We start from the raw sequence: 23408 nt of genomic DNA, 5'->3' as shown, positions 1-23408 counted from the left end.
CACCTAGGTTGCTTCCATGTCCTGGCTGTTGTAAATAGAGCTGCAGTGAACATTGTGGTACATGACTCTTTTTGAATTATGGTTTTCTCAGGGTATATGCCCAGTAGTGGGATTGCTGGGTCATATGGTAATTCTATTTTTAGTTTTTTTTGTTTTGTTTTGTTTCGTTTTTTTGCGGTACATGGGCCTCTCACTGTTGTGGCCTCTCCCGTTGTGGAGCACAGGCTCCGGACGTGCAGGCCCAGCAGCCATGGCTCACGGGCCCAGCTGCTCCGTGGCATGTAGGATCTTCCCAGACCAGGGCACGAACCTGCGTCCCCTGGATCGGCAGGCGGACTCTCAACCACTGCGCCACCAGGGAAGCCCTATTTTTAGTTTTTTAAGAAACCTCCACACTGTTCTCCATAGTGGCTGTATCAATTTACATTCCCACCAACAGTGCAATAGGGTTCCCTTTTCTCCACACCCTCTCCAGCATTTATTGTTTGTACATATTTTGATGATGGCCATTCTGACTGGTGTGAGGTGATACCTCATTGTAGTTTTGATTTGCATTTCTCTAATGATTAGTGACCTTGAGCATTCTTTCATGTGTTTGTTGGCAATCTGTATATCTTCTTTGGAGAAATGTCTATTTAGGTCTTCTGCCCATTTTTGGATTGGGTTGTTTGTTTTTTGATATTGAGCTGCATGAGCTGCTTGTAAATTTTGGAGATTAATCCTTTGTCAGTTTCTTCATTTGCAAATATTTTCTCCCATTCTGAGGATTGTCTTTTCATCTTGTTTATGGTTTCCTTTGCTGTGCAAAAGCTTTTAAGTTTCATTAGGTCCCATTTGTTTATTTTTGTTTTTATTTCCATTTCTCTAGGAGGTGGGTCAAAAAGGATCTTGCTGTGATTTATGGCATAGAGTGTTCTGCCTGTGTTTTCCTCTAAGAGTTTTATAGTGTCTGGCCTGACATTTAGGTCTGTAATCCATTTTGAGTTAATTTTTATGTATGGTGTTAGGGAGTGTTCTAATTTCATTCTTTTACGTGTAGCTGTCCAGTTTTCCCAGCACCAGTTATTGAAGAGGCTATCTTTTCTCCATTGTATATTCTTGCCTCCTTTATCAAAAATAAGGTGGCCATATTGCATGGGTTTATCTCTTGGCTTTCTATCCTGTTCCATTGATCTAGATTTCTGTTTTTGTGCAAGTACCATACTGTCTTGATTACTGTAGCTTTGTAGTTTAGTCTGAAGTCCAGGAGCCTGATTCCTCCAGCTCCATTTTTCTTTCTCAAGATTGCTTTTGCTATTCAGGGTCTTTTGTGTTTCCATACAAATTGTGAATTTTTTTGTTCTAGTTCTGTGAAAAATGCCATTGATAGTTTGATAGAGATTGCATTGCATCTGTAGGTTGCTTTGGGTAGTATAGTCATTTTCACAATGTTGATTCTTCCAATCCAGGAACATGGTTTATCTCTCCATCTGTTTGTATCATCTTTAATTTCTTTCATCAGTGTCTTAGAGTTTTCTGCATAAAGGTCTTTTGTCTTCTTAGGTAGGTTTATTCCTAGGTATTTTATTCTTTTTGTTGCGATGGTAAATGGGAGTGTTTCCTTAATTTCTTTCAGATTTTTCATCATTAGTGTATAGGAATGCAAGAGAGTTCTGTGCATTAATATTGTATGCTGCTACTTTGCCAAGTTCATTGATTAGATCTAGCAGTTTTCTGGTAGAGTCTTTAGGATTCTCTGTGTATAGTATCATGTAATCTGCAAATGGTGGCAGTTTTACTTCTTCTTTTCCGATTTGGATTCCTTTTATTTCGTTTTCTTCTTTGGTTGCTGTGGCTAAAACTTCCAAAACTGTGTTGAATAATAGTGGTGAGAGTGGGCAACCTTGTCTTGTTCCTGATCTTAGTGGAAATGGTTTCAGTTTTTCACCATTGAGAATGATGTTAGCGGTGGGTTTGTCATATATGGCCTTTATTATGTTGAGGTAAGTTTCCTCTGTGCCTACTTTCTGGAGGGTTTTTATTTTAAATCGGTATTGAATTTTGTTGAAAGCTTTTTCTGCATCTATTGAGATGATCATATGGTTTTTATCCTTCAATTTGTTAATATGGCATTATCACATTGTTTTATTTGCATATATTGAAGAATCCTTGTATTCCTGGGATAAACCCCACTTGATCATGGTGAATGAACCTTTTAATGTGCTGTTGGATTCTGTTTGCTAGTATTTTGTTGGATTTTTGCATCTATGTTCATCAGTGATTTGGCCTGTAGTTTTCTTTGGGACATCTTTGTCTGGTTTTGGTATCAGGGTGATATTGGCCTTGTAGAATGAGTTTGGGAGTGTTCCTCCCTCTGCTATATTTTGGAAGAGTTTGAGAAGGATAGGTGTTAGCTCTTCTCTAAGTGTTTGATAGAATTCTCCTGTGAAGCCATCTAGTCCTGGGCTTTCGTTTGTTGGAAGATTTTTAATCACAGTCTCACTTTCATTGCTTTTGATTGGGCTGTTTATATTTTCTGTTCCTTCCTGGTTCAGTCTCGGGAGGTTGTGCTTTTCTAAGAATTTGTCCATTTCTTCCAGGTTGTCCATTTTATTGGCATAGAGTTGCTTGTAGTAATCTCTCATGATCTTTTGTATTTCTGCAGTGTCAGTTGTTACTTCTCCCTTTTCATTTCTAATTCTATTGATTTGAGTCTCCTCCCTTTTTTTCTTGATGAGTCTAGCTAATGGTTTATCAATTTTGTTTATCTTCTCAAAGAACCAGCTTTTAGTTTTATTGATCTTTGCTATCGTTTCCTTCATTTCTTTTTCATTTATTTCTGCTCTGATCTTTATGATTTCTTTCCTTCTGCTAACTTTGGGGTATTTTTTGTTCTTCTTTCTCTAATTGCTTTAGGTGTAAGGTAGGTTGTTTATTTGAGATGCTTCTTGTTTCTTGAGGTACGATTGTATTGCTATAAACTTCCCTCTTAGAACTGCTTTTGCTGCATCCCATAGGTTTTAGGTTGTTGTGTTTTCATTGTCATGTGTTTCTAGGTGTTTTCTCCTCTTTGATTTTTTCAGTGATCTCTTGGTTATTTAGTAGTGTATTGTTTAGCCTCCATGTGTTTGTCTTTTTTACAGACTTTTTCCTGTAATTGATATCTAGTCTCATAGCGTTGTGGTCAGAAAATATACTTGATACGATTTAAATTTTCTTAAATTTGCCAAGGCTTGATTTGTGACCCAAGGTATGATCTATCCTGGAGAATGTTCCCTGAGCCGTTGAGATGAAAGTGTATTCTCTTGTTTTTGGATGGAATGTCCTATAAATATTAATTAAGTCCATCTTGTTCAATGTATCATTTAAAGCTTGTGTTTCCTTATTTATTTTCATTTTGGATGATCTGTCCATTGCTGAAAGTGGGGTGTTAAAGTCCCGTACTATGATTGTGTTACTGTCGATTTCCCCATTCATGGCTGTTAGCATTTGCCGTATGTACTGAGGTGCTCCTATGTTGGGTGCTTAAATATTTACAATTGTTATATCTTCTTCTTGGATTGGTCCTTTGAGCATTATATAGTGTCCTTCTTTGTCTCTTGTAATAGTCTTTATTTTAAAGTCTATTTTGTCTGATATGAGAATTGCTACTCCAGCTTTCTTTTGATTTCCATTTGCATGGAATATCTTTTTCCATCTCCTCACTTTCAGTCTGTATGTGTCCCTAGGTCTGAAGTGGGTCTCTTGTAGATAGCATATATATGGGTCTTGTTTCTGTATCCATTCAGGCAATCTGTGTCTTTTGGTTGGAGCATTTAATCCATTTACATTTCAGGTAATTATTGATATGTATGTTCCTATGACCATTTTCTTAATTGTTTTTGGTTCGTTATTGTAGGTCTTTTCCTTCTCTTGTGTTTCCTGTCTAGAGGAGTTCCTTTAGCCCTTGTTGTAAAGCTGGTTTGGTGGGGCTGAGTTCTCTTAGCTTTTGCTTGTCTGTAAAGTTTTTAATTTCTCTCTTGAATCTGAATGCGATCCTTGCTGGGTAGAGTAATCTTGGTTGTAGGTTTTTCCCTTTCATCACTTTAAATATGTCCTGCCACTCCCTTCTGGCTTGCAGAGTTTCTACTGAAAAATCAGCTGTTAACCTTATGGGAATTCCCTTGTGTGTTATTTGTTGTTTTTCCCTTGCTGCTTTTAATATTTTTTCTTTGTATTTAATTTTTGATAGTTTGATTAATATGTGCCTTGGTGTGTTTCTCCTTGGATTTATTCTGTATGGGACTCTATGCACTTCCTGGTCTTGATTGACTATTTCCTTTCCCATATTAGGGAAGTTTTCAACTATAATCTCTTCAAATATTTTCTCAGTCCCTTTCTTTTTCTCTTCTTCTGGGACCCCTATAATTTAAATGTTTGTGCATTTACTGTTGTCCCAGAAGTCTCTGAGACTGTCCTCTGTTCTTTTCATTCTTTTTTCTTTATTTTGCTCTGCAGCAGTTATTTCCACTATTTTATCTTCCAGGTCACTTATCCGTTCTTCTGCCTCAGTTATTTGGCTATTGATTCCTTCTAGAGAATTTTTAATTTCATTTATTGTGTTGTTCATCATTTGTTTGCTCTTTAGTTCTTCTAGGTCCTTGTTAAACACTTCTTGTATTTTCTCCATTCTACTTCCAAGATTTTGGATCATCTTTACTATCAGTACTCTGAATCCTTTTTCAGGTAGACTGCCTATTTCCTCTTCATTTGTTTGGTCTGGTGGGTTTTTACCTTGCTCCTTCAACTGCTGTGTGTTTCTCTGTCTTCTCACTTTGCTTAACTTACTGTGTTTGGGGTCTCCTTTCGCAGCCTGCAGGTTCGTAGTTCCCATTGTTTTTGGTGTCTGCCCCCAGTGGCTAAGGTTGGTTCAGTGGGTTGTGTACACTTCCTGGTGGAGGGGACTAGTGCCTGTGCTCTGGTGGATGAGGCTGGATCTTGTCTTTCTGGTGGGCAGGACCATGTCTGGTGGTGTGTTTTCGGGTGTCTGTGACCTTATTATGATTTTAGGCAGGCTCTCTGCTAATGGGTGGGGTTGTGTTCCTGTCTTGCTAGTTGGTTGGCATAGGGTGTCCAGCACTGTAGCTTGCTGGTCATTGTGTGGGGCTGGGTCTTAGCATTGAGATGGAGATCTCTGGGAGAGCTTTCACCGTTTGATATTATGTGAAGCCAGGAGGTCTCTGGTGGACTAGTGTCCTGAACTCGGCTCTCCCACCTCAGAGCCACAGGCCTGACACCCGGCTGGAGGACCAAGACCCACATGGCTCAGAAGAAAAGGGAGAAAAAAAGAAAGAAAGAAAGAAAGAGAGAGAGAGAGAGAGAGAGAGAGAGAGAGTAAAATAAAGTTATTACAAAAAAATAATTATTAAAAATAAAAAAATTAAAAAGTAATTTAAAAAAAAGAGAGCAACCAAAGCAAAAAACAAATCCACCAATGATAACAAACGCTAAAAACTATACTTAAAAGCAAACAAAAAAATTAATTAATTAATTTTAAAAAAGCAAACAAAAACGGACAGACAGAACCCTAGGACAAATGGTAAATGCAAAGCTATACAAACGAAATCACACAAAGAAGCATACACATACACACTCACCAAAAGAGAAAAAGGAAAAAAAAATATATATCATTGCTCCCAAAGTCCACCTCCTCAATTTGGGATGGTTCGTTGTCTATTCAGGTATTCCACAGATGCAGGGTACATCAAGTTGACTGTGGAGATTTAATCCACTGCTCCTGAGGCTGCTGGGAGAGATTTCCCTTTCTCTTCCTTGTTCGCACAGCTCCCTGGGTTTCAGCTTTGGATTTGGACCCGCCTCTGCGTATAGGTCGCCTGAGGGCGTCTGGTCTTCACTCAAACAGGATGGGGTTAAAGGAACAGCTGATTCGGGGGCTGTGGCTCACTCAGGCCGGGGGGAGGGAGGGGCACGAAGTGCGGGGCGAGCCTGCGGCGGCAGAGGCTGGCGTGACGTTGCACCAGCCTGAGGCGCGCCGTGTGTTCTCCCGGGGAAGTTGTCCCTGGATCACGGGACCCTGGCAGTGGCGGGCTGCACAGGCTCCTGGGTGGGGAGGTGTGGATAGTGACATGTGCTCACACAGAGGCTTCTTGGTGGCGGCAGCAGCAGCCTTAGCGTCTCATGCCCTTCTCCGGGGTCTGCGCTGGTAGCTGCGGCTCGCGCCCGTCTCTGGAGCTCGTTTAGGTGTTGCTCTGAATCCCCTCTCCTCGTGCACCCCGAAACAATGGTCTCTTGCCTCTTCGGCAGCTCCAGACTTTTTCCTGGACTCCCTCCCGGCTAGCCGTGGCGCACTAGCCCCTTCCGGCTGTGTTCACACCGCCAACCCCAGTCCTCTCCCTGCACTCCGACCGAAGCCCGAGCCTCAGCTGCCAGCCCCCACCCGCCCCAGCGGGTGAGCAGACAAGCCTCTCGGGCTAGTGAGTGCCGGTCGGCACCGATCCTCTGTGTGGGTATCTCTCTGCTTTGCCCTCCGCACCCCTGTGGCTGTGCTCTCCTCCGTGGCTCCGAAGCTTCTCCCCTCCGCCACCCGCAGTCTCCGCCCGTGAAGGGGCTTCTAGTGTGTGGAAACCTTTCCTCCTTCACGGCTCCCTCCCACTGGTGCAGGTCCCGTCCCTATCCTTTTGACTCTGTTTATTCTTTTTTCTTTTGCCCTACCCAGGTATGTGGGGAGTTTCTTGCCTTTTGGGAAGTCTGAGATCTTCTGCCAGCGTTCAGTAGGTGTTCTGTAGGAGTTGTTCCACATGTAGATGTATTTCTGATGTTTTTGCGGGGAGGAAGGTGATCTCCACGTCTTACTCTTCTGTCATCTTGAAGGTCTCCTTCAACCAAAATGCTGCTGCATTGGCTTTTTAAAGTCACACATGCAGATGTCTGGGGTGGTTGATGATCAGTGATGTTGATAACAAAGAAAAGATGTGTGTTCTAAGTGGTGACACAGAGGAGTCCAGCTCCCTGATCAGATCTGGAAATCCTTTGCCCCGGGGGCGACCTCGGAGAGCATCCTGCGCTCCCCACAGCTTCCCCGGACTCTGGGGCGCCACCTGCAGCTGAGTCACCCGCCCGGCTGCGTCTGGGATGTGTGCGCCGGCCCCAGCCGGCCTCCCCTCAAGCAAAAGGTTTTAAAATCCTACACATTTTTAATTTGTCACAGTGGAATCTGGTTTTGCCTAAATACTAGTCTGTGGCATCTGTTTTTTGGTTAAACGCCTCTGTTTGGGGAGTAAACGTTAGTGGAGATATTTAGTTTAGTTGGATTGTTACAGATAATTAAGGTAAATTAGTTCTAGTCATTTTATTGACTTGAAAAATGACAGCCCCTGTGAAGTGCTCATTTATTGAACCGTTTAAGAAAAGGATCAAGACGAAAATGATTCCTTCTAATGTTTGAGAGACAGGGAAGACTCTTTAATCCTGCTCTGGATTCGTAACTCTTGCTCTTTTGATCAACGCTGCAGGGTGTGCCCCAGCTGTCAGTCTGCTTGTCGGAAGAGCCAGAAGATCATATTAAGGCTGCTGCTGCCTGGGCCTTGGGACAGATTGGGAGGCACACTCCGGAGCACGCCCGGGCTGTCGCGGTCACAAACACTTTGCCTGTCCTGCTTTCTTTGTACATGTCGACCGAAAGTTCTGAGGATCTTCAAATGAAAGTAAGTGCTTAATTCTTGACTGTTTTAATGAAGATTTGTTAGATTTTGACTCATTCTTTAAAATGTGTAATTTAAAATGTTTTAATTTTCATCACGGACAATATCGCTTTTCTGAGTCAAGAAATTAATTTATCAGAAGTGAGGTGACTCTTTGAAAATGAGTTACCTTTGTCTCTAAAAATCAGTGATATATTTTAAAGAAAGTTCTCTGTAGGTACAAAGTTGTTTGTAAAATGAATGTCTGGTTGTTGCCTTCTACATTTCGATTGACTTTTGTTATGAAATAGGTTATTGAATAATAGGATTTTGGAGGTGGAATTGGCCAGAGAGTACTTTAGTCCATTTTACATTAAAAAATTGATTCTAAAGAAATTTAAGCTGCTTTCTCAAGGTATTCCTGAAGCATGAGCTACCTCTCCTAACTCCAAGTCTGCCTGATCTTTTAATTATGTCTTATATTTGTTCCTAAAAGGAAAAATGACTGAATGACTGTAAGATTCACTAAATTAAACATTTTAAATCATGCATTTAAAAAAAAATAAAGATTTCTAAAAAAATGTTACTAGCTACTGACATGATTCATAAAACATGAATATAAAGTAGGATGGGTTTGTAAAATAATTTTAGAATTTCAAAGAAAGAAAAATGCTTCCCAGCATACTCCCAATTAGGAAAACATGCAACTTTTGGAAAACAGCTTTCAGAATTGACTTGGGTTGAGAGAAGTACACAGAAAAGTCAATCAAAATAACAGTAAATTAAATTACTTTTAAATTTTAATTAAAACACTAAAGTAACAAATAGGAAAACAGATTTGCTGGAACAACTTCAGATGCTCTAACGAGGCAGGAAGTCTGCTTGAACTTACAGTTGAGAGACTCTGAAAGCAATGTAGTGATTCATTTATTTGGTTTATAAATTTTATAAAAGTGAGTTTATGTTGATTTGGTTATGTTTACATGTTTTTTCTCTACAGATTCATTGGGGGAAGTTGATTTCTAAGATTAACGCTTTTTCCGTTTTTATAAGACTTCCTAGATCAAAGCAATGATTTAATAGATTTAGGGCTTTTCCCTTACTTGTCTCCAATGTTGACTCCATTCCTTGGCAATGCTTGGTAGAGAGTAAGATTGACAATGTGCTAAGGTCTTTTCCTGTTTAACAATTGTGTGATTCTTTGACTTTCTGGTGAGAAACCACAACTCCATTTCCAGTTTTGAGTTGTCCAAGTACATCTGATTTACATACATATAATTTTATTTTATTTTATTTTTTAAAAATGTATTTATTTTATTTTTGGCTGTGTTGGGTCTTCATTGCCGTGCACGGGCTTTCTCTAGTTGCGGTGAGCGGGGGCTACTCTTCATTGCAGTGGGTGGGCTTCTCACTTTGGTGGCTTCTCTTTGTTGTGGAGAGTGGGCTTTAGGTGCACGGGCTTCAGTAGTTGTGGCGTGAGGGCTCAATAGTTGTGGCTCATGGGCTCTAGAGCACAGGCTCAGTACTTGTGGCCCATGGGCTTAGTTGCTCCGCAGCATGTGGGATCTTCCTGGACCAGGGCTCGAACCCGTGTCCCCTGCATTGGCAGGCAGATTCTTAACCACTGCACCACCACGGAAGCCCTACATATAATTTTAGCCTGTGTATGTAGTTCTCTTTTTGCGGCATATTTCTTTAACCCATTATCATAATTGTCTTTCTTCCTCCCTCTTCCCTTCCCCACTTCCTCCTCTTCCCTCCTCCCTCCTCCTCACTTTTCATCCTTCCCACCCTTACCTCTAGTAATCCAGGGAAATAAAAGAATACATCAGCTAGAGCATGAATAATTAATAGTGGAGTCAATAGTAATTATAGTTGAGAAACCCTTGCAAATAGTCTCTGAGGGAGTACTATATACTATTTACATACTACCAAGTTTATATAACTTGGTTTTTAATGAGTTATTATGATATTATATTGTATAAATATCACCAGAGTAAAATAAGTTTGATAACTTTACTTTTTGAAGTCAGATAATTTTTATCTTGTATTAGTTTAATAAAAGTGGTTTTATTAAAACATTTAGGTTTACTAATAGAAGGTTCCTTCTGCCTTTATTTAATATAATATTTACTTTCAGGAAATACAGTGGGTATTAAATTAAAAGTGATTTATCAATCATTATCCTGTCAACAATCTTTCCAAGGCTTTAAATCCATCCAGATATTTTCTTTTTTTTTTTTTTTTTTTTTTTTTTTTTCTTTTTGCGGTATGCGGGCCTCCCACTGTTGTGGCCTCTCCCGTTGCGGAGCACAGGCTCCGGATGCGCAGGCCCAGCGGCCATGGCTCACGGGCCCAGCCGCTTCGCGGCATATGGGATCCTCCCAGACCGGGGCACGAACCCGTATCCCCTGCATCGGCAGGCGGACTCTCAACCACTGCGCCACCAGGGAGGCCCCAGATATTTTCTTATTGTAGGGACTTAATCATTCCTTTTTTTTTCTTCCCCAAGGTCTCTTGGATTCTATCAGTTGTTGTTTTAAAGGCTTTAGAGTGAAAGTCCAAATCTGTTTGATGTGACACTATCTCAGTAGGGAAAATGTATCCAAGAGCTTTAGGAACTGTCTAATGGTGTTTCTCATTTGTTACTCTGTAGCAGCTTTCAAATTATAAGGCCATGTTGAAGTTCATTTTGTCCCAAAGGCATGTCAGCTTCTGTATGCATTCTCTAATTGGTTCTGATCCATGAGAGAGAGCCAAGGAGCAGCCCCTTGGAATTTCGTGCACATTTTCACATAGCCTTACTGTCTATACACCTATGTAATTTCAAATACCTTATAAAAACTGAAAAAATATATATATCTTTTATATAATCAGCTTACCTACATATATTTTGATAATATTCAGGCAACTACATTTTCATTTGTTTTGATTCAGAGGTATCATATCGAAATGCATCATCTTAGTTTGGCATTTGGATGGTTATAAAACTATTCAAATAGTTATAAAACTATTTCTAAGATAATTATTTGATTTAATTATTGTATTCTTATTGTCTTGGTTGTTCCCCTTTATTTTTAACAGCTTTATTGAAATATAACTCATATACCATATAATTTACCCATTTAAACTATACAATTCAATGGTTTTAGTATCTTCACAGGTGCAAACATCACCACAGTCAAATTTTAGAACATTTTCATTCTCCCATTAGCAGTCACTCCATATCCTTCCTGTTTAGCCCCAGGCAACCATTAATTTACTATCTGTCTTTGGGGATTTGCCTCTTCTGGACAGTTCATTTAAATGGAACCATACAATATATGTGGCCTTTTGTGCCTGGCTTCTCTCACTTAAAGTTTCAAGGTTCATCCATGTTGTAGCATATATCAATATTTTGTTCCTTTTAATTGCCAAATAATATTCCATTGTATTGATATACCACATTTTATTTTTCTGTTCACTGCTTAGACATTGGGTTGTTTCTACTCTTTGACTATTATAAATAATGCTGCTATGAGCATTACTGTGCAAGTTTTGTGTGGATGTATGTTTCCATTTCTCTTGGGTATGTCCCTAGGAATGGAATTTGCTAGGTCATATGATAACTCTTTTTGACATTTTGAGGAACTGCCGAACTGTTTTGCAATGTGACTGTACCATTTTACATTCCCACCAGCAATGTATGAGGGTTCTAATTTTTCCACATCTTTGCCATCACTTGTTATTGTCTTTGTTTTTTATTATAGCCATCCTAGTGGGTGTGAATTGGTATCACATTCTGGTTTCGATTTGCATTTCCTTGATGGCTAATGATGCTGAAAATCTTTTCATGTGCTTATTGGCCATTTGTATATCGTCCTTGGAGAAATGTCTAATCAGACCCTTTGCCCATTTTTAAATTGGGCTATTTATCTTTTTATTATTGAGTTGTCAGGGTTCTTTATATATTTCTGGATACAAATCCTTATCAAATGTATGATTTAAAAATATTTTCTCCCATTCTGTGGATTGTCTTATCACTTTATTGATGGTATTGTTTAGAGCACATTTAAAAAAAAGTTTTAATGAAGTTCAGTCTATTTTTCTTCTTTTGCTGCTTGTGCTTTTAGAGCTATATCTGAGAAGACTTTGCCTAACACAAGGTCATGAAGATTTACTCCTATGTGCTCCCCTCATTTAAATAACTATAGCTCTTTGGGTCAGAATGCTTTCAGAATAAAATTAACTTTTGAATAAGAAACATTTTTCATTTTAAGCAATTTTCATTAGAGATCATTCATTAAGGAAAGCAACAGTGAATAATTTTTTGTTACTCCTTTCATTTTCTGTGAAAAACAAGTGAAGTGGCACCAAGTGTTTGCCTAGAATTGACAATTGTATTTTGTTAATTACTACACTTATGTGTGTTGTTGAGATAAAAAAAATAGTATTGCTAGTCACTTACTGTGGTTTTTACAATAGCTTTGATCAGTGTGGCTAAAGTCAGTTTTTAGAAATATCAGAAAAATTAATGAATGTAGAACTGTAGATGCTATGCTAGTTCATAGGAAAACCAGGCTCAAACTCAAGTTGCCATAAGTAGATAGCCCATGACTCCTTCCCTCACATCATCATGTATTATATATGTCTAAGGATAAGCACTAGCTACTAAATGCTCTGACATTTAGCAAAATTCATAATCTCTTATTCATTATTTCAAAGTAACATATTACTTGATTTCCTGAATTAGATAAATAAAAGGGTTTGTTGACCCCATGTAATTTCTGTACAATTCGCAGAATGAAGTTGTAGGAACAATTTTATTTCACTCAGAGCCATAAATAACCAAATAAAAGGCACATTTTCTAAAGGCTTATTCATTTTAAATCCAAAATATGACGTGATCTTATATGTAGAAAATCCTAAGGAATACACACAGACACACACATACACAAATACTAGAACTAATAAGAGTTCAACAAAATCACTAGGTATAAGATCAATATAAAAATCAATTGTATTGGGCTTCCCTAGTGGCGCAGTGGTTGAGAGTCTGCCTGCCGATGCAGGGGACATGGCTTCGTGCCCCCGTCCAGGAAGATCCCACATGCCGCGGAGCGGCTAGGCCCGTGAGCCATGGCCGCTGAGCCTGCGCGTCCAGAGCCTGTGCTCCGCAATGGGAGAGGCCACAACAGTGAGAGGCCTGCGTACCGCAAAAAAAAAAAAAAAAAATCAATTGTATTTCCATATCTTAGTAATGAGTAATTCAAATATGAAGTTAAGAAAATAGTTTCATTCACAATAGCATCAAAAAGAATAAAATATTTAGGAATAAATTTAACAAAAGAAGTATAAGATTCGTACACTGAAAACTATAAAACGTTGCTGAAAAAAATGAAAGAAGATCTGAATAAATGAAGAGACATTCCATGTTTACAGATTGGAAGATTCAATATTGTTAAAATGGCAATTCAATATTGTGAAAACCATCTACATATTCAATACAATTCCTGTCAAAATCCCAGCTGGCTTTTTTCCCCCCAGAAGTTGAGAAGCTGATCCTAAAATTCATATGGAAATGCAAAGGACTCAGACTAGCCAAAACAATCTTGAAAAAGAAAGACTTACACTGCCCAACCTCAAAATTTATTATAAAGCTACAGGAATCAAGATAGAGTGGTACTTGCTTACAGAAAGACATATATATATCAATGTAGTAATTGAATTGAAAATCTGAAGTAGACCCTTTTATGGTCAATTGATTTTTCACAAAGGTGCCAAGGCAATTTAATGTTAGTCTTTTCAGCAAACTGTACTAGGATAATTATTATATCCTCAGACAAAAATATTAATTTGGACCCGTGTCTCATACCATATACCAGAATTAACTAAAAATGGATAATAGGTCTAAATATAAGAATTAAGACTATAAAACTCTTAGAAGAAAACTTAGAAGGAAATCTTTTTAACCTTGGATTAGGCATTGATTTCTTAGAAATGACGCTTAAAGCACAAGTAATAAAAGAAAACATTGATAAATTAGGTTTCATCAAAATGAAAAACTTGTATGCTTCAGAAGACATCACTGAGAAAATGAAAAGACAAGCCGCAGACTTGGAAAAATTACTTGCAAATCATATATTCAAGCAAGGACTTGTATTCAAAATATATAAAGAGCTCTTAAAACTCAATAAGAGGACAACCCAACTAAAAAATGGGCAAAAGATCTGAATAGACATTTCACCAACAAATGATCAATCAGCACATGAAAAGATGTTCAACATCATTAGTGACGATAGAAATGCAAATCAAAACCATAATGAGATATTACTTTACACCCACAAGAATGTAACTATAAACAGGCACAAGGTTTCTTTTGGGATGATGAAAATGTTCTAAAATTAGATTGTGGTGATGGTTGCACAGCTCTGTAAATTTACTAAAAATCTATGGATTTTAAAATGAGTGAATTTATGGTATGTAAATTATATCTCAATAATGTTGTTAAAAAAATCTTAAACCCAGGAATTGACAAGTAAACAAAATCTTAATTAACTAATATGCTAATATTTCTTTCATGCTGGATAATACAACTGATTATTAATCACGATATACATCCTGATCTAGAAGTTTATAGTAAAAAATCAAGTATATTTCTTTTTTTTTTTTTTTTTTTGCGATACACAGGCCTCTCACTGTTGTGGCCTCTCCTGTTGCGGAGCACAGGCTCCGGACGTGCAGGCTCAGTGGCCATGGCTCACGGGCCCAGCCGCTCCGCGGCATGTGGGATCCTCCTGGACCGGGGCACGAACCTGCGTCCCCTGCATCGGCAGGCGGACTCTCAACCACTGCGCCACCAGGGAAGCCCTCAAGTATATTTCTTGATGAAGGATAGTGAAGCTCAGTGGATTTCTAGTATAACTAGAGTTCTTGATTAATAAGTTGGCAGTCTATCACCAACTTGGAACCTTTAAAATTGGAGTAAGGCTGTCTGCATGGTACAGTGGATGCCGCTGGTAGACCTTGTCACCAACAGCAGTTAAGTTCCTCACAAGCTCTTCACTTCATTTTCAAATTCCAGGAACACAAGACATGAATTCTTGTCAAGCTTTCATTGATTACTTACTTTGGTATGTATTTTGCTTTGTATTTCAATAGAGTAAAAAAGCCATAAAGAATATCCTACAAAAATGTACCTATTTACCAGCTCTCGAGCCATTTCTGTATGGTGCTCCTCCCAATATTCTGAAGTATGTGGTTGGACAGTTCAGTAAGGTAAGACATGCTCTCTTAGCCTAGAAGTGGGGGAAGAAAATTGAAATGGGGTATTAACTTGTTTCTTCTGCTGGGTCAATGTTTTCTTCTATAAGATGGGGGCAGGGTTTTACTAGCTAACTTTCACCTATCATATTGACATGGAAGGTAATATAGGTTAATAAAATTAACATAAGCTAATAAAATTCACACATAAATAATTCACACTTTCTTCTTCCTCACATTTTCCTCACAGCCTCTGTACTGTCTTTTTTATGTTCTTGGAGAGTAAAGAGTCAACATATAAAAACCTCATAGCGCAGATAATTTATACTGAGAAGTAACTTTTGGTAATTTCCCCAGTGTCTGTTAGTTTCACTCATCTGGGAACACTGCGAAGATCTTATAAAGAAAAGGAAAAAGGTCTCTGAGTCACTGAAATATTTTTTGCAACGTGCATGCACTTTACCGGCGATGCTTTGAGACGTCACTTGGAGTGTATTGACTTATTCTGTGAACAGTTTTAACAAACGTGGCTGTCATATTTCTTAGACCACTGCAGATTCAAGGTAGTAAGGTAGAAAGGTCAAGCTGCTGGAGGGGCTCAGCCAGTGGGACTGACTGTTGAAAGCAGAGGCTGAGAGAGAGTGAGTGGGTTCTCACAGCTGTGGATGGCCAGGAGGGGGACCCTGAGCTGTCAACTGTGTTCAGGAGGTTGGTTTTAAGAAAACAGGGTCTTTGGAGTTAGTATCCCACTGTGTCCGTGAGCCCAGGCTCTGGAGCTGGGGTGCCTGGATTCTCCATGTACCAGCAGCAATGCCTTTAGCAAGTCTTGACCTCTCTAAACCTTAGTGTGATTACCCATAAATGGGGTTAATAAAAGAACCTATTTATAGGGTCATTGTAAGGGTTAATGAGATGTTATATATAAAGAGTTTAGCCTAATCCCAGGCATATACTAAGCACTCAAAAAAAAAAAAAAACCCCACAAAATCCCAAAAAGTTGTTTTTAAGAAATAAAACATGGACGTGGTTAAGGCTGATTTTTAAAAAATAATAAAAATGAATGGCAGGCCAAATTCATTTGAATAGTCAGTTATAATGCTATATAAAGGAGGTACCACTGTTTGTACATTGTATTTCTACAAATAATGAACAAAAACTATATATTGCTGTAATGTTTAGGTTAGGCCCTACAGCTAAATAGGTCTAGTTTTAGATACTCATCTGAAAGATCATACTGTCTGCTAACAGCCCTCAGTTCTCTGAATCCTTCCCATGATCTCCAACAGCTTGGTTGCCCCTCAAGCACCATAGTCACTGGATGGTAGAAGGTTGTAAGTTGCTGAAGGTCCCTCAGGATACAATTCTGTGTGTCAAACACCTATGCTCTGTCTTCCTCCTTCTAAGAAAATAATCGAACTTTGTTTTCTTGGTGCTAAGTAAGAAAGTGACCAGCTAATTCGATCAGCTAAGAGGGAGGGAGATGTAAGGAGATGAGTGGATCATTCACAGTCATCAGCTCTTGAAAGTGAGTAGTTGACATGATTTCTGAAAACTTCATTTTATCATCTAATCTTTTTGGCTACAGGGAGTGAGATATTCTGGTTTTATTGAACTTGAACTTGAATTTTACTAAACTTTATGAAAATGAACACTAGCTTGAACTGAGTTCAAAATAAGTCACGTTTTAAAGTAAATCAGTGGGATTTGTGGAAGTTAGACAGCCAAGATAAAATAAAGACAATACTGCATATCACATACTCTTATAAATGTGCCTTTGGGAATATTTCTTCAGGCAGAATTTTGCATTTTCTTAATCTAAGGATCCAGAGCACTAGAAAAGAGATGGGAAAGCAAGGCAGAAGGTAAAAAGGTATGAATTTAACGTGGCTGCAGACAGATAGGAGGTAATAAAAACCCTCCAGGCCAAACAAAATATTTAAAACCGACACATCTATAGGCTTTTCCATTTTTAGATATACACACTAGTGCCAGCTTTTACTGTCCAGTTGATGCGTATTATCATTCTATTAGCAAGATCCTTTTGTAGTTTTAAGTATTAAAGTGCCTACATGTACCCAGCACTCTGTTAAGCATTAAGGGATAGGCAAAAAAAGAATAAGACCAAGTTCTTTTTCAAGGAATTTTATGATCCAGCTGGGAGACCAGATGGAACAATCAAAAAACACTTCTATGTACTAGACTTCATGATAAACTTAAAAAAAAATTGAGAATGAGTGAATGCAGCCTGAGATATTCAGGGAGGACTTCAGTGGAAGAAGTACAAGTGAAAACAAAGCTGGTCTTTAAAGAAAGAGTAAGAATGGAGGAAGAAAGAAAGGATGTTTCTGTCAGAGGGAATGGTAGCAATGGCCACGGAAGGAAGAAAGCAGGAACCGCATCCCCAGCCCCCAGGACCTTCCTTATTTGTTCCTTGTCTGGTGGTCGTGTTGTCTTGCATGATTAACCTCTTCATCTCCACTGGCTCTTTCCTTTCAACACACTAACATCCATTGTCAAACCCAGTGACTTTATTTAGTTCTCCTTGGTCGCTTCTTAAAGTCTTCTCTCTCATTTGTTGGTTCTTTACTTCCCTGGTTTTTCTTCTGTGTCTAACACATCCTCCATTTCCTTTCTCTGCCTACTCCTTAGTATGTTCTTTCATTTCCTAAACATTTATTGAGCATCTATTAGGCACCAGGCACTAGAGAAATGAATGAATGAATAGTTTCTACCTTCAATGATATTTATGAGTGATAGACATATAAACTAATAATTAAAATATTATGTGGCAAGTGCACTGATAGGGGTTTAACAGAATTCCATGAGAGAAGAAAAGTACCCAACTCATCCTGGGAAAAGAGAATAGGGGTATCCCAGAGAAAGTTTCTTAAAGGAGGTGACATCTGAGCTGAGTCTTAAAACATAAGCAAGAGTGGGAATTTCCTGATGGTCCAGTTTCCACTGCAGGGGGCACTGGTTTGACCCCTGGTTGGGGAACTAAGATCCTGCATGCCACGTGGCGTGGCCAAAAAAAAAAAAAAGATAAGCAAGAGTGAGCCAGTAATGGGGGAGGTGTGTGGAGGGTGGAAGGGTATTCTAGGAAGAGGAAACAGCATAGGCAAAGGCAAGAAATGGTTTGGACACACCCTTTGAGATTATTGAAATAAAATTTAGCATAGAGATCGGTAGGGAAGGATGCTAGAGAGGTATTTAGGACCTGAGTCACAGAAGGCCCTCTGTGCCTTGTTAAGGAGATTGGAGAGACCTTCAGTTTGTATAAGAGAAGAACGGATACTGCTTTACCTTGTATGTATATGAGTGGCTCTCCATTATCTTTGCTCCTGTTCATTGCCTTTATTCCATCTCCACGACATAAATAAAAAGTTAACAAATTTCTAAAAAGGCTGCATTTGACTTCCAATGATCAGCAAATTTAGGCTCATTATGTTACAGGTATATTGGACATAAATTCTCTTATATATTTCCTGAGATATATTATTGCTTTTCAGTAGTAAAAATCCAACTTGGAAAAGAAAAGCTGACATTTTTATGTGCTTCACTTTTCAAGGTGCTGCCACATGATAGCAAAGCTCGACGACTTTTTGTAACAAGTGGTGGACTTAAAAAGGTTCAAGAGATAAAAGCAGAACCTGGATCTCTCCTTCAAGAATACATCAACAGTGTTAACAACTGTTACCCAGAAGAAATAGTAAGGTGGGAAAAATGGACTTTGAGAAGGTCAAAGTTATAATGTAGTTTTTCTGTTCTCAAACCTAGATTTTATATCTACTGTGTCAAAATGTGGACTTTGAAATAGCACATAAGACCAGTGTATACTTCTACTTCTCTCTTGATCTCTTTTATCCCTCAAATTAAATGATGTTCTGATTGACACATACATTTCCACATCAAACTGGGATGCCATTTGAGATATTTCTGTACTAATTTAATACATGCTTTACTAAAGAGTACCCAAATACAGAGTTCAAAGTAAATTAACAATCTTTAATATAAACCTGATTTAGAAAGAGTCTGATTTTCATAGTTCCCTGCATATTATTTCTCTGCCTTAAGCTCCATTCATATCGGTGAGAGTATTACAAATAAAAAGGAGATGTTGAATGGCAAAAAGAAAGTTACTATCTATATTTGAAATAATTAAATAAATAATGTTTTTATGAAATGCAGATGCTTCATAGTAATGTAGCAGGAAGATTTTCTCAAGATTAATTTTTTTAATGAGGTTGGTTTCAGAGCATTAAACCTAAGCCTCAGTCCCTGTAAGCCTAAAAGAGAACTATACCACTAAACCCCAAATAAATAAAAACAAAGTTACCAAGTACAAATAGAATTATTAAGCAACTGAATCTTGAAAAATGTCCACAAAACATGCAGAATTAAAGGCTATATTTATCGATATTTTTTCTAATACTACACTCATTTCTTATTTTCTCTTAATATTAGAGATTACAAATTCCAATCTTTAAAATTTGTTATAATTTATATGTTATGTAAACTATTCTTCCTATTTATTTATTTTTCTTCAATTTATTTATTTATTTTTTAAACTTTTTATTTTTTATTGGCATATAGTTTATTAACAGTGTTGTGATAGTTTCAGGTGTACAGCAAAGTGATTCAGTTATACATACACATGTATCTATTCTTCTTCAAATTCTTTTCCCATTTAGGTTGTTACATAATATTAAGCAGAGTTCCCTGTGCTATACAGTAGGTCCTTGTTGGTTATCCATTTTAAATACAGCAGTGTGTACATGTCAGTCACAAACTCCCTAACTATCCCTTCCCCTCACCCTTCCCTCCTGGTAACCATAAGTTCGTTCTCTAAGTCTGTGAGTCTGTTTCTGTTTTGTAAATAAGTTTATTTGTGTCATTTCTTCTTAGATTCTGCATATAAGTGATATCATACGATATTTCTCTTTCTCTGTCTGACTTAACTTCACTCAGTATGACAATCTCTAGCTTGGTCCATGTTGCTGCAAATGGCATTATTTCATTCTTTTTAATGGCTGAGTAATATTCCATTGTATATATGTACCACATCTTCTTTATCCATTCCTCTGTTGATGGACATTTAGGTTGCTTCCATGTCTTGGCTGTTGTAAACAGTGCCTCAGTGAACACTGGGGTGCATATATCCTTTTGGACCATGTTTTTCTCTGGATATATGGTAAGGAGTGGGATTGCAGGATCATATGGTAGCTCTATTTTTAGTTTTTTAAGGAATTTCCAGACTGCTCTCCATAGTGGCTGTACCAATTTACATTCCCACCAATGGTGTGGAAGGGTTCCCTTTTCTCCACACCCTCTACAGCATTTATTGTTTGTGGATTTTTTGATGATAGCCATTTTGACTGGCGTGAGGTGATGTCTCATTGTAGTTTTGATTTGCATTTCTCTAATAATTAGTGATGTTGAACATCTTTTCATGTGCTTCTTGGCCATCTGTATGTCATCTCTGGAGAAATGTCTATTTAGGTCTTCTGCCCTTTTTTTTTTTTTTTTTTTCAGTATACTGGCCTCTCACTGCTGTGACCTCTCCTGCTGCGGAGCACAGGCTCCGGATGCGCAGGCTCAGTGGCCATGGCCCACGGGCCCAGCTGCTCTGCAGCACGTGGGATCCTCCTGGACCGGGGCACGAACCCGCGTCCCCTGCATCAGCAGGTGGACTCCCAACCACTGCGCCACCAGGGAAGCCCCTTCCGCCCATTTTTTGACTGGGGTTGTTTGTTTTGATGATATTAAGCCACATGAGCTGTTTATAAGTTTTGGAGACTAATCCTTTGTCGGTCACATCATTTGCAAATATTTTCTCCCAATCTGTGGGTTGTCTTTTCATTTTGTTTATGGTTTCCTTTGATGTGCAAAAGCTTTTGAGTTTAATTAGGTCCCATTTGTTTATTTTTGTTTTTGTTTCCATTACTCTGGGAGTATTCTTCCTATTTAATATCAGTGGTTTTTAATACATATGGTAACATTGATTTTAAAAGCACAAAAATAATTTTAATATTGAAATTTGTTTTATATTCACATATACTCTGCCAGCAAGTTCTTTCCAGAGGTGTACAAGTTCATTCACTTTGGGGAGGTTTATGAGAACTTCTTGACCAAAAGAGTTCCAATAAATTAGCTTTGACAATATTAATATATATAAAATACATCAAAGAAGTAGTATATCATAACATGTATATACACTATGTATAATATGTAAATAAAATAACATATCAAAAAGGTTGTATAACATAAATATGTGTGAACCCACTAAATGAAGGAAATGTGAAAACCTTTTATGAAGAAAATAAAGTTAATTTTTGTGCATGGAATGTATGTCCCTTCAGGAAGAATGCTATCTTATATAAGTTTAAAATAACTTTCTATGCAATTTTCTAACATAAACAGAATTATAGAAAAATGGAAAACGCGAACTAACTGGTCCCCCAAATGGAGTGACCTATTAGAATTAACCAATGGTAAGGTGCTTTCTTGAATAGAAGTCTTCTTTCCACTAATTTCTAGGATTATTTTACAGGGCACCAGGGGAAATAAAAAACTCTGTCATGTTAGAATTTGACCTGGTTCTTTGTCAAAATACCATTGTAAAATTTCCACTTTTCATATTCTGGGATCTGGGGTTTCATTTTGAAAACTGGCTAATCATCATGAAGAATTTTGGTTAGCTGGCTAACTTTTTCAAGTTTCTGACATATATTTTTTAAAGCATTGGGCTCTGTAGAACTTAGAGGAGTTTTATAGAAATCTCTGAAAATTTGCCTTTCTATGAAAGCAGACAAATATAATCTCAAAACTGTTTAATTTTTGCTATCATAATTCTCAAAAATGACTTGGTGACTATTTTAGAATTATTCTTTATAAGACAGATTATCAGTGGATACTTTCTCTCAGCTGCTTTTAGCCTAAACATTTATTTCACATTGCCTTCTAATTTTAGTAATCTTTAAAAATGTTTAATAAAGGTGGTTGGTATGATGAGAGGGAAGGCGCCCAGGACGAGATGTTAGAAGACCTAAGTTCTAATCCTGGGCCACTCCACAGCTGTTGTCTTCTGGATCTCTGCCTAAACTGGGGTGCAAGGCATGCATACAGTCTTCCATTCAGCACATTTCTGGTGTGATAACAGCTATTACAGTAACCTAAATTCTACATGGGTCTAGGATGAGTTAACTCCCCTATATTCTTAAAGGCCAGGAAAAAGTAGGGTGATAGCCAGAGGAAAGGCATTTCCAGTTCTTTTTTGGAGGTTCATTTTGGTTCTTTCATGAGGAATATGGCTAAAACCTCGGACTTAGGTATCAAACTGATCTAAGTTCCTATCTCAGTCCAAACGACTTGCTAACTGTGACTTTGAAGATATTACTTAACCCTCTTAACCAGTTTTCTCATCTGTAAAATGTGAATAATTACCTACTTCACAGAGTTGCTATTAGGATTAAGTGAGAGGCTATTAGGATTAGCCACAGGGTTTACAGATAGGAAGAATTCAATTCAGTAAATATCTGTTATATCTGTCCCCCTTCTTGTTCTTTTTTTCTTTTTCTTTTTTTTTGAAGTTGAAATACAGTTGATTTACAATGTTGTGTTAGTTTCTGGTGTACAGCTAAGTGATTCATATATATATATATTCAGATATATTCATATATTCTTTTTCATATTCTTTTCCATTATGGTTTATTACAGGATATTGAATATAGTTCCCTGTGTTATACAGTAGAACCTTGTTGTTTATCTATTTCATATATAATAGTTTGTATCTGCTAATCTCGAACTTTGAATTTATCCCTTCCCCATCCCCTGCCCCCTCTGGTAACCATAAGTTTGTTTTCTATGTCTGTGAGTCTGCTTCTGTTTTTTAAATAAGTTCATTTGTATCATATTTTAGATTCCACATGTAAGTGATATCATATGGTATTTGTCTTTCCCTTTATGGCTTACTTCACTTAGTATGATAATCTCTAGATCCATCCATGTTGCTGCAAATGACATCATTTCATTCTTTTATATGGTTGAGTAGTATTCCATTGTGTGTGTGTGTGTGTGTGTGTGTGTGTGTGTGTATACTAAATCTTTATCTGTTCATCTGTCAATGGACATTTAGGTTGCTTCCATGTCTTGGCTATTGTAAATAGTGCTTCTATGAACATTGGGGTGTATGTATCTTTTCAGATTATAGTTTTGTCTGGATATATGCCCAGGAGTGTTATTGCTGGATCGTATGGCAACCCTATTTTTAGTTTTTAAGGAACCTCCATGCTGCTTTCCACAGTGGCTGCACCAATTTACATTCCCATCAACAATGTAGGAGGATTTTTTCTCCACACTCTCTCCAGCATTTGTTATTTGTAGACTTTTTAATGATGGCCATTCTGACCAGTGTGAGGTGATATCTCATTGTAGTTTTTATTTGCATTTCTCTAATAATTAGAAATGTTGAACATCTTTTCATGTGCCTGTTGGACATCTGTGTATCAT

At 37.9% G+C, this 23408-nt stretch overlaps 1 protein-coding gene across 2 annotated transcripts in view; it reads left to right on the top strand.

Moving 5' to 3' along the window:
- The window catches only part of SPAG6 (sperm associated antigen 6), a gene marked incomplete at its 3' end in the record, with an annotated part of 75636 nt that overhangs the window by 42943 nt on the left and 9285 nt on the right, over positions 1 to 23408 (top strand). Inside the window, exons 7-9 of one of the 2 annotated variants that reach the window (XM_082616816.1) lie at positions 7491 to 7682; positions 14799 to 14915; positions 18469 to 18614. In XM_082616816.1, coding sequence (XP_082472942.1) covers positions 7491 to 7682; positions 14799 to 14915; positions 18469 to 18614 — 455 coding nt within the window. The remainder of the gene's footprint in view (positions 1 to 7490; positions 7683 to 14798; positions 14916 to 18468; positions 18615 to 23408) is intronic. The other variant, XM_082616817.1, reaches the window with a different exon arrangement.

This window comes from Mesoplodon mirus (genome assembly GCF_964341445.2).
Source record: "Mesoplodon mirus genome assembly, chromosome: 4".
In the NCBI taxonomy this organism is placed as follows: Eukaryota; Metazoa; Chordata; class Mammalia; order Artiodactyla; family Ziphiidae; genus Mesoplodon; species Mesoplodon mirus.
Note: the sequence above shows the minus strand (reverse complement) of the source record. Positions and strands in the feature narration are given on the sequence as shown.